This window comes from Spea bombifrons, chromosome 2 (assembly GCF_027358695.1).
Source record: "Spea bombifrons isolate aSpeBom1 chromosome 2, aSpeBom1.2.pri, whole genome shotgun sequence".
In the NCBI taxonomy this organism is placed as follows: Eukaryota; Metazoa; Chordata; class Amphibia; order Anura; family Pelobatidae; genus Spea; species Spea bombifrons.
Window position 1 is genome coordinate 73,591,415 of NC_071088.1, and position 14,098 is coordinate 73,605,512.

The window sequence follows — 14,098 nt, forward strand, 5'->3', positions numbered from 1 at the left end:
CGTGACCTATTCTGGCCTAGGGTGGGAGGTCCCCCTGCTTCTGGCCTAGGGTGGGAACTCCCCTGCTTCCAATCTGGTGGGCAGATCGCTCTTTTGGGTGATCAGCCCTCCAGTATCCCGCTGCTCAAAGGCTGGTTACAGACAAGATCTTTGACCTCCTGAACTGGCCCATTTACACTATGAAGGCTTTTAGACGTCATATCCAGGCGCTGTATGTCTTAAAGACATGGCAGGCCTTTAAGCCAGCGAAGACTCCAACGAAGAGAGGGCAGCTGGAGCATACCTGGGAGCTCTCCGGGTGACTGCAGGGAAACTCTATACCAATGTACAAATTGCAGAACAGCACTACAATATTTCTGGTGCTTGAACTGGGCTCCACCAGCACCCCAAAATATCACAAATAAAGTCTCTCAGCACTCCAGTAGTTCAGTGAAGTATATTTAATTCAGCAACAGGGGCAACGTTTCGACCTTACGCCTCGATAAAGACCGTATGGTCGAAACGTTGCCTGTGTTGCTGAATGAAATATACCTCACCGAACTACTGGAGTGCTGAGCGACTTTATTTGCGGGGAAAGTCTGGGCATTGCAGCACGCCCCACTCCCCGCTCTCTTCCCCTCCAAAAGTGGCATGTGTCATGTTGGTGGAAGCCAGAAAGTTCCTAGGTATAGGCTGGGGCCCACTGCCCTAGGTCAGGTTGAGCAATCTGCCTCATCCTGCAGCGAGCGTTCAAAAAAACACCTGGTCCACCTTTCCATGTTGGAAAGCCGGTTTCAAAACAAGGGGCAAGAATCTGGAACAATCCCAGCATATGCCTCCTCACCACTCTCCAGGCCCTACATGTAGCTGTCAGTAAAGGGTTAGGATTCAGATCCTCAGAGCATGCAGAGCATGGGAGGTGCAGAAGGGAGGCTAGGTGTGTGTCAGGGGTCGTTTGATGCTCGAGTTCAGCCCACGCAAAAACATTGCACATCAGTGAGCCAGTTCAGCTCTATTCTATAATTAGCTGCCAAATTGTACTCGTGTACATTTGGGAGATTCAGCACCCCTTGTGCTGATGTCTGCTGCAATTTTAACAAGGAGATTCTAAATTTTTTATGTTACCATAAAAAAGTTTGTAAGAATTTCTTATGCTTTTTAACATCGTTACTCTTGAGCAAGACGGGGAGCATCTGGAGTAGGTATAATAAACATACACAGTTCTTAAGCTAAATATGTGCCTGCCCATTTCCCATAATTTACCAGGACAAGTGCTTTCAGACATCTTGTATATGTGTATAAGAGCTAGCTTAATAATTAATTTCCTACTAAGGATGTGGGAATGCATCCAAACAATTCATTTGAGGGCATTTGGTACAAAATCCACTTTGCATTTTATTTCAATGCAAATAATGTGTTATTTGATTATTTTATTTGTGTATTTCATTTTGTATATTTTGTTGTGTGCCAAGACAAGAAGTGCATTGAAGTGGAATAACAACACAATACAATATTTCTAATGCATTGAAATATTTATTAAACTCCAATATATATATATATATATATATATATATATATATATATATATATATATATATATATATATATATATATACTACTACATACAGATCACATTAACTGCTGTCTACAATGCAAAACCAATAGTGTGCCACAGTTTAGGTACTAACCTGAGAGAATGTGAGAATGCCACTGTGTTCTCTGAAGTTGCATATTTTATTACAGCTTTTTTCTCAGCGCTACCAACCAACAAATCATATATGTACTACTCTTGTGCTTTTGTGCCTCCACCTACACCTAATGTACGCCTGACCTAGTCTTTTCTGACACTGAAGCTGCCATGTACTTTTTACTAAGCTCTATGTTTTGTAGAGCCTGAGTAATTTACTTAGTAGTGTGCTTCGCAATCCATTAGTTGGCCTCCGTTAGCACTTGAGTGCTAGTCCCGTACTGTTTTGAGTTTGAGTTCAGCATTTTGTTTTTTTTACTGGAGACTCTCTGTCACATCGTCACTAGGGGAAGGCGGTGTCTCCTGGTTTTCAGCCAAATTTAGCTTTTGTCTGAATTATATGTTAAGTAAAAAAGCATATAGATTTAGAATTACACTGGCACAACATTAAGTTATATTCAAAAGTAAAATGGAATAGTTTCAGACACCTTTTTCTCTCACTGACATACCCTCCATGTATGGTTCTTCCAGGAGTCCAGGTACAGCAAATACCATGGTTGGTATAGATAAGACAATGTGAGACAATGTGGGTTATGTATAAAGAGTAATCATGGTGCAAATTTTAAAGGTCTGGTTTTATTTGTGTTAGATACGCCTGATTGGATAATTCCATTGGTTGATAGTGAAACAGTAATTAGATCACTTTCAAATTCATTCATAAATTGCTCTTTATACATAACCTCTATTTCCTCCAAATTGCATGCAAATAGTGGTTTCCTTACTAAATTGTCTAGAGAAAGGAGCTCAACTGAAGTATTTCAGATTTTGAAATGGATCTCTCTCTATATATATTCCTCTATATCAAAGTAATAATTGCTATATTTCTTCGAGGGACACCACCACCATTTGGAACTGTGTGCTTTCTAACTTGTAGGAAAAATGTCATATATTTAAAAAATCCCAGAACAGTCACACGTTAGCACTGTACTCCTTCTCTCATATGTGAGTCTTTGTGTGTTTGCCTCATTTGTATACATGTGAAACACTTCTGAAGGATACATTGAATTACTCAGCTCTTCAAGCTGAAAAACAAAAACAAAAAAATAAATAAATACATATGATAGGTGTATAAGTACCTTATATAAGTGCATTATCAAACAGGGAACATGCCCAAATACTTCCAATCAAATTACCCAATTTAGACTAGAGTACAATTATCTGTGTGTCTGAATTAAAGAGACAGTTACTTTTCAGACAGCTCCACTTAAGAGGCATATTAACGTACTGTTAAAGCACTTACCTGAGGAAGGGGCTGCAGCTCTGCAGCTGTCATTCTCCTCTGTGGTCCGATAATTCTTGCCATTGATTGGCTGGCTGAAGCAGCCAATCAGTGACAGGAAAATGTTTCCATTGACATAAATGGGAGTACTATTTGTACTTTATACAAAAATTTTAAGGGACCTCTCAGATATCATATGCATTTACGTGCATATGATAGCTGTCGTGGGGGTGGAGCAAAACATTGTTGCCAACATACCTAATCATATTCTTCTCTGTTTGCCAAACCTCTAGTACAATGCCAATCATTAGCTAACAATGATATTGGTTAGACCAGTCGGTGTTTATGGTCTAATGTGCATCTACATGCTGGATCTGGGTGCAGTGCGGTATTTGGGTGTTGGTGGTCTAGGGAATATTTTTTTATTTTATCAATAAATACTCCTACTACTTCTTTTTCAATTCTATAACACTAAGTTGAACACAAAGTGGTATAATATCAACTACACGACATACAATATATTTTATACAGAGAAAATGGAAAAGTACAACATTATTTGCTATTCTCATTAATGGCAGTTGAGTGCAAGGAAGTACTCAGTAGGTTTTTGAATGTGGGAATCCCCACATAGCTACAAATTACAAGGGGTATAATTTCAGTTACGAATATGGAAAAGTACTTTAATACAGAGGGGAGGCCAAACAATCAAAATAAAATATATACTCCTACTAGGCATAAAAGCACATTTGACACACACCTGGGTCTGTTATGGGTAAATATTACTTATGGCATGTGGGCCCATTGTATACAAAAGATAACACTTTAGGAATGGTTCCTTATAGGAGTATCATTCCCTGTAATTAATATTGCCTTTCCCTTCAAGCTGAAAATGCATTTATGAATTGGAGATCTATGTTTACATAGAGGTAGACAATACACATTTTAATAATAAGCAACAATTTCCCTTATTCCTGTCTTACATTATTGAGGAGTTGCTCCAGGTTACGCTCTGCATGGGTGTCCTCTCTTAGCTCCTCTGAACAGATGTCTAGACTGAAATGGAGTCGTGCCAGCTGTTCCTGCATCTCTCGTACTCGTTCCAGCTGTTCAAAAGAACACACCTGGCCTGTAAAAAGATACTCCTATAAGATACCATAAAAATTATTCCAATTATCATACCATGGGTACTCGGTATGATAAAAGTATATCACAATACAGAGTACGGGTAATGCAAGGTCAGCAGGTAAAGGACACTGAGAAGACACAATAACAGATGTTGGGAGGATGAGGGAGAAGCCCAAATGCAGAGAGGGGACATCCAGTAACCAAGCTTCAAATCTTCCCCATTCTCATTACCAAATGCTTGTAGTTTCCCAGAGTGAAAGTCATTGAGAAGACTCAGGAGACCTCCTTCCATCTCGCACACATGTGATACATCTGTCAGGAATGAGTGCTGTAGGCTGGGCCCTGGTGTCACTCCTTCACAAGCAGCAGATGGTCGTAAACGCTCCTTTATCACCCTAATGGAATATGCAGGGAGTCATGGAAAAAGGATAAATTTTAAGGAACGGTACCCAAAAAGTGAACACAGCTTTGCATAGGTTTATATAATACGTATAATGAAAGGTGCATGTATACGATTCTTGATACTGATTGACATTAATGGGAGTGTTTTTCGTACATTCACATGGAGAATCTCCCAATGCCTTTATACCTGGAGTGTTCTGATTTTTTATGTAAGTTTGTAAATGATCCATAGGCTCAATAATATTAAAATACTATATATATATGACCTCATAGTGATGATTTAAGTAAGAGATTAGTAAAAAAAATTGCAAAATGAAAAGTCCATAGTGTGCATGGCATGTTTACAATCCATGCATGTAAAAAGTGTGCCCCCACACACACCTCACATGTCGAGTGCCCTCAATTATGACCCTCTCGCTTCATGATGGAATTCGGCCCTTAACGCTAGAGGACCAAACTTTTCCCTCTCTCACACTTGATCTTAGCACAAAAGCTGAGTACACGTTCCCAAGTGTGATCATAACCAGGTCAGAATACAAAAGGCATTGATCAAACTATGTTTGTGGGCCAATTTAGTCCATATATTAAATTAGTTTAATATCATTGAACACTGAATCCTGAAAAAGGTCTGCCATGCCTGTGTGACGTCAGCTGGATGTTGTTTTGATCTCAGATGGTCCAAGCAAATCCATACAAGATGGCGTAAGACACATTTTCCATATAAAATCCCAGAAAAAGTGCATAGTAAACTAAAGGATAGAGAAATGGACAGATTACAGCTTTTACTGTCCTGATTGTCCCTCACAGACATGACATATTATTAAAATCTATAATTAAGATTAACTGAAGTGATAGGTGCGCAAAGTGAATAAATAAATAAAAGTGATTTAAACTAAATCTTGTGCTGCGAGTTAACTAACGTCTCTTTTTTTTATTTTTCATGTGAGATCGATACTTTTTTTTAATGTTTTTTCTACAACATCTCTCAACACATTTATTAGGTAGTATTTATTTATTGTATTTCTTCACACTGATTTGGTGTGAACAAGCTCAGTCACCTGGTGTTTATTGTATGTTTTTAAAATCTATAATTAATATAATTAGACTTTTGTTTGACCTATTGTCACAGTATCTAGTGATACAAATTGCAATGGAATCGCTGGCCCCAAGTGGACCAGTAAAACAACCTATCCTCTTTCTCTTCCTTCCGCCACACTATACATATAGATATGATATATCTTCTCCTGCAAACCATTCACCATTTTTGTAGCCCTCCTCTGGACTCTTGAAAAAGTCAATATCCTTCTGGATGCTCTAGGTAGGGTGTGACCAGATATCTAGAAAGTGGCAGGACTGCCTTCCTTTTTCTGCTACTTATGCCTTTAAGCTATATATACCCAGCTCCCTGCTTGCTTTTTGCAAAGCTTTACTGCATTGCTTGCTTATCTTTAAGTCAGAAATAATTACTCCCAAGTCCCACTCTTCCGTTGTCACTGACAGAACAGTGCCCCAATGCTATATTCTGCCTTGGGATTTTGAAGTCCCAAGTGCATTATTTTACATTTATCAACATACCACACTCTTGACCATAATTCGAATTTATTTAAATCACTTGCCATTTGGCTTGTTCCACCTAGAATGTCTACCCGGTTGCAGACGTTGGTAGACGATGGGTCCCAACACAGATCCTTGAGGCACCTTACTAGTAACAAGACCTTCCTCTGAATATACACCATTAACTACAACCTTCTGTCTCCTGACACTCAATTCAACTACTTTAACATCCAAATCCAAACAGTGCAATTTATTTATCAGTCTTCTATGAGGTATAGTGTCAAATGCCTTACTGAAATCCAGACAGACTATAATTACTGCTCTTCCATGTTCTATTATTTTAGTTACCAAAATTAATAAATTAAATTAGTTTGAGAAGATCTCCCCGCAGTAAACCCATGCTGTTTCTGATCTTCCAAACCATTTGGATCATTTGGGGTGCATCAATTCGAACACTCTCCTACAGTGAAATCCAAAATGAAGTCTCCATTTGTGAATACTAAATCTAGCACAGCCTCCTTTTCTTAACATCTTTCGTTGACATCTTAGCTGTTTCTTCAACTACCAGATGATCCACTGTTTCTTTTGTTTCGCCCATTTTCACTAGCTATGTATAATTACTGTAGGTGAAAATGTGGAAATGCATATTTTTACCCCATTTTTTAGATTTGTCTCTCAGGCTAAACAAAGGTTTATTTACAGGTGTGTATTCTTAAGAATGTATGCGGGTACACAAAATAATGGCAAAAGTGCTGCAGTGGGGACAATCACGTCCATTTAGATGGACTACTCGGCTATCATACGCATTAAAGTGTAAAAAAACATAAAACAGCCTTGAACCATATGCAATTTAAATGTAATGGAAATGCGTATCTTACTCACTTCTCTTCATTCAATATTATATCAATAAAAGAAAATCCATCTTGTCATAGGTAAGTTATTCAGTTCTTATGCTGTATTTGGTCATGTTTTATTCATGCATTTGGGTATATTCTACTGGCATCTGTTCTTTTATTAACTTTGCTTTAGTCACAAAAATAAAATCATGCCTGTGCATTTTATTATGAATTTCCCAGACAGATGTAGGCTTACATTATACCTAAGTGTTTATGCAGATTTTCATTTTTATTTTAAAATCCATGCTTCTCGAGCAACAGCTTCTCAAGCAAATGTATGTGTTTCTTAGTTGTTCATTGAGGAATCTTCCATACACAATATACACTAGAGATATGTTTATGTGTTTAATATGACTTTGTGACATCTATGTGTTTGTGCTTTCTTTCCTGGCTGCGAGAGACAGAATGTTACTGATACTTTAATCATGTAACGATCATGATACTCTGAGATGAGAGACGTGATCCACAGGATTCATTCCTAAACAGCTTTTGTTTGTTTACTTTGGATTAGTTGACTCACGCTTAAGCTAACCCCTGTAAACGTCCTTAGCTTTATAAAGTAAAAAAAAGTTGGATTTCTTTAGATGCTACTGTATATGGTGCATGTTTTATAATCCCATTTGCATGTCTAAATGAGACATACTATGTAATGTGTACATTTGGAAATATGACCTGTGCATTGATGTACTCCTGTGTAGAAAATAAAGACCTAGGCCAACTAGACCTCCGTGAAGAGCAATTTGATGAATGGGCCCATGTAGGGAGATCAAAGATCTTCCTTGTAACCAATCCATCTACACTAAAGAGGTCTGGGCCTAGCCGGCACAACCTCCTTAGCACTGAGATATGACATGAGGTCCCAGCACCCAGAACAGGAGAAGAGTGGTTTAAGATATGCCCTGGAGGTGCCTGGGGATGCTGCTGTTGGCCAGGACTGCTCAGCCACCCCTTAAATATGTTCTGGTATAGAAACTGCTAGCAAATACATGCTGCATGTAACTGCTGTTTGGACCTCCAGTGGGATGGAGTATGGCTCCATTTCCTTACAGCATTCTATTCTGGGACAAGGGAGAGGGGGCTGTGGCATTCCACCTTTCTCCCTCCATACTTGCAATTTTTAATCTTTAAACTATCAATACCAAACGGCTGTATTATTTTAATTAAATGTTTCACCTACACACTTGCTAGCATAATGTTCACTATAATGCATTAGTGAAATGTATTATTCTGTACAACTATATCTTTTTAAAATGAAAGTTAAACTTTAAACTCTCACTGATTTACTTTGTATGTGCTTTGCTATTGTTGGCAACAGAGAACATATTGTATTATATACCTATAAACACACACTATATAGAAATATATAGAAATATTTCAGCATCTTTGTACATGTGCGGAAGATAGATCACAGGATACCCTGGTGGATTTGCATGAATGTTTGTGAATGTACATCTAGCTAGTTACCTCTTGATTTTGTTTTTCTGTTTTGGGGAGGGAGGATGAGGGATCCCCAGGCTGAAGGTGGCGCTCTTACTGGGAGGAGCAGACATTTTGCGCAAGGATCCGGAGGGTAAAGTTTGGGTCACACATACTTTGGGACTCCTCTTCTTCCTCTTGTCCTCCATTTTTCCCCAACTGATGTATCTAAGATAAATATATTGTGTTTGAAAAACAGATATAAAGTTATATGCGTTAGATTTGGCTTTGCCCAACTGTCATGTGTTTGCTGAGTTAGAAGCATGTAGTATGAATCATTTAGAGATATTAGATACTCCTGTCAACTGAAAGTTCTACATTGCCAGTCATCATCCTGCTCAGAGTGAGACCTTTGTGTTATCTGATATTATCAGGGTGACATCAGAGGCTATTCAAATGTACACATTTAATACGTCCACTATCTTACATGGGAGATCACGGTTATCTAAACTAACAACTATACTGGTTTCTACTTATGATTCACTACCACTGTGAATAAGTACAATAGGTATAACTACAAAACATACTTAATACAATGTCCAAGGAAAGTACATCATGAAAATCAACATTGTTCTGTTTCTATAGCACAGTCATATATTGTTTGTTACAATTATAACTTTGTGGGTAACTAGGGTATTTATTAAAGCTACCTGTAGTGTTTGCTTTTTTTCAACTAGGGTAATTGTTTTATCAGTTGATATCAATTAATGTCCTCTGCTGATGTCAGCTCCCCTTTTGCTTCCCATGCATACAAAAGATAGGTACAACAAATCAGCTGCCACTCAAAAGGAACAACAACCTAACAAAAAGGGAGGAATCATGTCATGGGAAGGAATTTTCCAAATTTTCCAGAATGTGAGCAGGATATTAGGATGCCTGCTCCAGTGCACACACATTGCTTATGTTAATCAGTAAACATATATATTTATTTACAACTGGAAATAAATATCAAAATATTAATCTGGAAAATGTATGTTTGTTAAAAGTGACAGGTCTTCTTTAAGGGATACAAAAAAAGATGATGATTGTGGCTTTTACAGAAGTTAGCTTCTAAAGGACTTCTTTACAAAGCCTCTTCAATAAGTTAAAGAAGCACCGACCTCACTAAATCAAAATTTAAAATCCAGTTATTGTTTAGTCAATCTAAAGTTTATGACAATAGACAGGTTACAAATGTGCCTCGCACACTTTGCTACAAGAGCGCCTAATAATAGGCTTACATGTACAAGGGTGTAAGGGCTGTGTATATGTGTGTGTGTAAGCTGGTGTGTGTAAGGGCTGTGTATATGTGTGTGTTTGTAAGCTGGTGTGTGTGTATGGGCAGTGTGTGTGTGCATGGGCAGTGTTTGTACATGTGCAGTGTGTGTGTATGGGCAGTGTGTGTGTGTGTGTGTATGGGCAGTGTGTGTGTATGGGCAGCGTGTATGGGCAGTGTAGGTATTTGTGTGTTTGTAAGCTGGTGTGTGTATATATGTGTGTGTAAAGGTAGGGGAGTGTGAGGGCAGTGTATGGACATACACGTGTGTATGGACAGGCTTGTGTAAGGGCAGTGTATGTGTATATATGTGTCAATGGGCAGGTGTGTGTAAGGGCAGTGTAGGTATTTGTATGTTTGTAAGCTGGTGTGTGTGTATATGTGTGTAAAGGCAGTCGTGTGTAAGAGCAGTGTATGCTTATATGCGTGTTAGTGGGCAGGTGTGTGTGTAAAGGCAGTGTGTTAGGGCAGTGTATATATGTGAGTGTTTGTAAGCTGGTATGTGTATGGACAGTGTGTGTGTAAGGGCAGTGCAGGTATTTGTATATTTGTAAACTGGTGTGTGTGTGTATATGTGTAAAGGCAGTCATGTGTAAGGGCAGTGTATGTGTATATGTGTGTTTATGGGCAGTTGTGTGTAAGGGCAGTGTATGTGTGTGTTTATGGGCAGTTGTGTGTAAGGGCAGTGTATGCGTATATGCGTGTTAATCGACAGGTGTGTGTAAAGGCAACGTGTATGTGTATATGTGTGTTTATGGACAGGTGTGTGTAAGGGCAGTGTAAATAAAACAACCTGGGGCACAATTTTCCATTCTTGCCTCGGGTGCAAATGGAGCTAGCTACGAATCTGGATGTTACTGTAAGTGCTGTTATTTTGGAGGTTGTTGCACTGAGATTTTCAGTTTCCCTACAGTCTTCCACCTACTTGACCACGAGTATTAATGTGCCTAACTGCATGTCTATTTTTATTATGTTTATCATGTACATTCAACCAATTCCTTGATGCTCTTTGAAAGTTAAGTAACAAGATGAATGTGTGAGAGTTCTAAAAAAAACATTCTGCTGGGTTCCAAGGAAAAGATACATTGCAAACCGTGAAACCTTTCAATTATCCAAATAAAAAGTTGAATAATGGTGGACCCTACGTTAACATGAACAAAAGTATTAAAGATCTGGTGTCTGTTCTGAACTATCTCAATCTGACTTTTTAAAATGTAATTTAAGATTTGCAAACGTGCGGATGTCTAGATCAAATATTCAGAGCAGAGAGAAAGAGAGAGACAGAGATACCATAAATTTCAAAGGGTGATAGGTGTCTCCTTCAAATATTCAGAGCTTTGATTTTGCCTGGTCCCTTCTTTATGCCTATATAGTTTTCTTAGCCAGCAGGTGTCATCTCTACGCACAGAGAGCTTTCTATATGTGACACATCTATTGCAATTTATAATGTTCAAGAAGAGATTGGACTAACAGTAAAGATATCAAAAGAAGAACAGAGAGTTCCTTGAAAAAGAATGCTTCTAATTGACTCTATTATTTATTTACAAATAAATGCAGAACACATTTTGTAGTTGGGTATATTATATTATTATATAAACCTACATAACCATGTTTACAGATTAATATACTGTGTATATACGGTATATATATATATATATATATATATATATATATACCGTATCTAGTCTCAGGATCGGCAGGGGGGGGGGTAAGAGATTTTTAGTAGCTTTTTAAAGTTTCTATAGAAACAATCAGTAATTGCTTTTGTGTCACAAGATGATTAAATGTTCCTGGCCAAAAATATAAATAAGAAAAAAAATCAAATGTTTAAAGAATGACTTCTGGAAAATGTTTGGATATTTTACAGTGCTAGGAATTATGTTGTTAATGCTATATTTAGCTCCGAAATCATTAAATTCCGCATTTCAGAGTTCAACAGCACCTATACATATCTCCAAAACAATTACAGAGACTGGGAACCTAAACTACAAACTAATATTAGATTTATTACATTAAAATCAGAATGGTTATTTTTTTGCATTATATAGCGCCATCATATTCTGCAGCACTGTACAAACATGACATTACAAGTTGTACGTCCAAAACCATTTGAAATAAGATGTGAAGTATATAGGCTCCAGAAAATACATCCCGGGGGCATATTTTGGGAATTTGCTTCGTTTTTTCAGCATGAGAATAACTATTGTAAGTAAGATGTACACTGAGGGGTAAACAGTACTGGGAGTACCATGTTCATACATGTGTATTATGGAGGAACACAAATAATGTAACCAACACGGTTCCTGTTTGGGCCTCCTGTTGGTTTCCATGATCCTCCGTGTAACGATCTATTGTGTTTACACTCGTCCTGCCTTCAGCTGTTGTGTCTGTTGTTGCTGTTATATCGCTCCCACAATGTGTCACCAGCAGGAGGACAGAGACAGGCAGCGTTCGATGAGTGAAGCACGGGGAGTGGCAGCGTTATTATTACTAATAATAGTAATAGATAATCTGATTAAATCAGTAGAGCGCATCTTCCCGGGATGTATTATTATAATACCGAGAGAAGAACAAGGCACGGGAAGCCCGAGAATCCCAGCACTGACTGACCTGACAGAGGAGATTTGCAGACAGGACACCGGCTGTCCCCAGCCACTACTCCGCTCCGTCCTCTGCTGCGCCTTCAGCACCACAGCTCCTCTTCATAGTGACCATTCCACCATTCCCTTTTGTCACATTGCCCCTCCTATCCATCACATGCTCCCCTCCCCCTGTATCAGTATCCATCGCTCCAGAAGAGTCCTGTCACCCATCGTGCTCGGTCTGGGGGCAGCCACTAGCCAGCCTCCAGCATGTGTAATAGTTCACCTTGCCCTGTGTGACATATCCATATCCAGATTGTCACTTTCATACCACTATACTCAGATCCAGCCCTCTCTGCTATCACTGTGATCCTCCCAGCGTTTTAATAATGCTTATCATGATTATCTTTCCTCCCCTACACAGGGGTAATTCTAGGACATGGTGTCTGATACTAGTTAACACCAGTTGTGAGATCCTGTTGAATTCTTTCCACACACATTTCTAATGAAAGATAACCCTGTAGATACCATAACCACAGAGACAGATCATTCTTGTGTAACTAGTCAATGCAGTAGATAATAGTGGGTACTAACAGCGGGTTTTGGCGCAATCACCATAGCAACAAAGGACATGTTTAATGCACCATTACACCAAAGTTGCAGTTTATACATTTTCCTCTGTATTAGCACTGTGATGCAGAAAATTCCAGGAGTTCCTTTTAAAAAACAGGAGGGCAGTGGTTACGCATTTAATATTTTGGTCCATTCTATTATAGGCGTTATTTAACATTTCAACCAAAAGATATAGGCAGCACCATTTAACAGCGTATACATTACTCGGAGTTGCATTAAAACAGCATAGGTCTGTGTAACACAATTATAAGTACCCAGTTAATCTAAGCAGCAGTGCAGGATTCCACAAAGACGGACCCTCGCACTTAAAACACCCTGGCCTATGGCTGGTGGTTGTAGAGAAATGTTTTAAAACATCAACAATGCACTGTGGCCGGATGTGTTTTTGTGATTTCATACAGGCATATGGTTCACTAAAAAAAAAAAGCACAGCACAGCCAGGTCTGGGAAGACTTGTTTTTTGGTGGAGAATGAGTTTTGCCTTTCACCCGCCATAGTTCTCTGAAGGACACTAGATGATCCAGCCTTCTTGGCTTAGGTCTGTGAGGGAAGGGACCGCATATCCCTCACCCTCGGCAATTGAGGCCCCAGAAAAGTAAGGCTTTCTACATGGCCTTGACCACTTTTGGATCACCTACACACAGTTCTTCACATGACAGACGGAGAAGCACCTCACTCAATGTGTTCCCAGTATTAAATAGGATAGTTGAGGAATTTGTATCTATGTAGCGGTCTAAGTTCACCACTTACGATTGGTTTATTTTTTTTATTTTGGAGTATACGGTCGGATTTAGGGATAATTACATGACAGAAACTTTTTATAAAAAAATAAACAGTTATCAAACAGAGGGCGATGATCTTTGGATATATTCCAAGTTCACATAGGGATTAGTGTGTGTTACCAGAGCTATATTTATCTTAAGTAACTGAATATCAATTCTATGACAAAGCGGTGACAGAAAAGGAAAGCAAACAGTGACATGTTTTCTAGTAAAAAGCCTTGTGAACAGTCCTTATTAGCTTGCACCAATATGACAAAAGAAAGCTCAGAAAAGGCTAAACAGTTTTATTTGTCTTTGTTGATAGACTGGATAAATAATTCCCTGGTCTGCTGGCAAGAATGCAGGCCAAGTAGTCTTCTTATTAAGCACAGAGAGCAGCAATCTCTTTGGTACCGCAGTTTTGACAATAAGAAATCATCAATACACACACACATATGAACAGTGCTTT

General features: G+C 38.7%; 1 protein-coding gene and 1 long non-coding RNA gene across 2 annotated transcripts; one reads left to right on the forward strand and one right to left on the reverse strand.

Annotated features, from left to right (window-relative positions):
* Positions 1-1,603: 1,603 nt before the first annotated feature.
* On the reverse strand, positions 1,604-12,412 carry CCDC28B (coiled-coil domain containing 28B). The gene is made up of 6 exons (XM_053454758.1): positions 12,264-12,412; positions 8,387-8,566; positions 4,302-4,465; positions 3,926-4,071; positions 2,726-2,748; positions 1,604-2,057 (listed from the first exon to the last, which is right to left on the reverse strand). The coding sequence occupies exons 2-6, from the start codon at positions 8,545-8,547 to the stop codon at positions 1,982-1,984; spliced, it is 570 nt and encodes a 189-aa protein (XP_053310733.1). The 5' UTR covers positions 8,548-8,566; positions 12,264-12,412; the 3' UTR covers positions 1,604-1,981.
* Positions 9,655-10,439, forward strand: LOC128472802 (uncharacterized). The gene is made up of 3 exons (XR_008346214.1): positions 9,655-9,680; positions 9,978-10,093; positions 10,324-10,439. It is a non-coding gene; the product is annotated as an uncharacterized LOC128472802 (long non-coding RNA).
* Positions 12,413-14,098: the final 1,686 nt, after the last annotated feature.

Bases quoted from the DNA above. Each gene is read 5' to 3' on its own strand.
- CCDC28B (XM_053454758.1), bottom strand. From the start codon at position 8,547: ATGGAGGACAAGAGGAAGAAGAGGAGTCCCAAAGTATGTGTGACCCAA. The intron at 4,466-8,386 runs GTAACTAGCTAG...ATATTCCATTAG, and splicing joins CAGAAAAACAAAATCAAGAG to GGTGATAAAGGAGCGTTTAC. The intron at 2,749-3,925 runs GTAAGACAGGAA...TTTGTTTTTCAG, and splicing joins TGGAGCAACTCCTCAATAAT to CTTGAAGAGCTGAGTAATTC.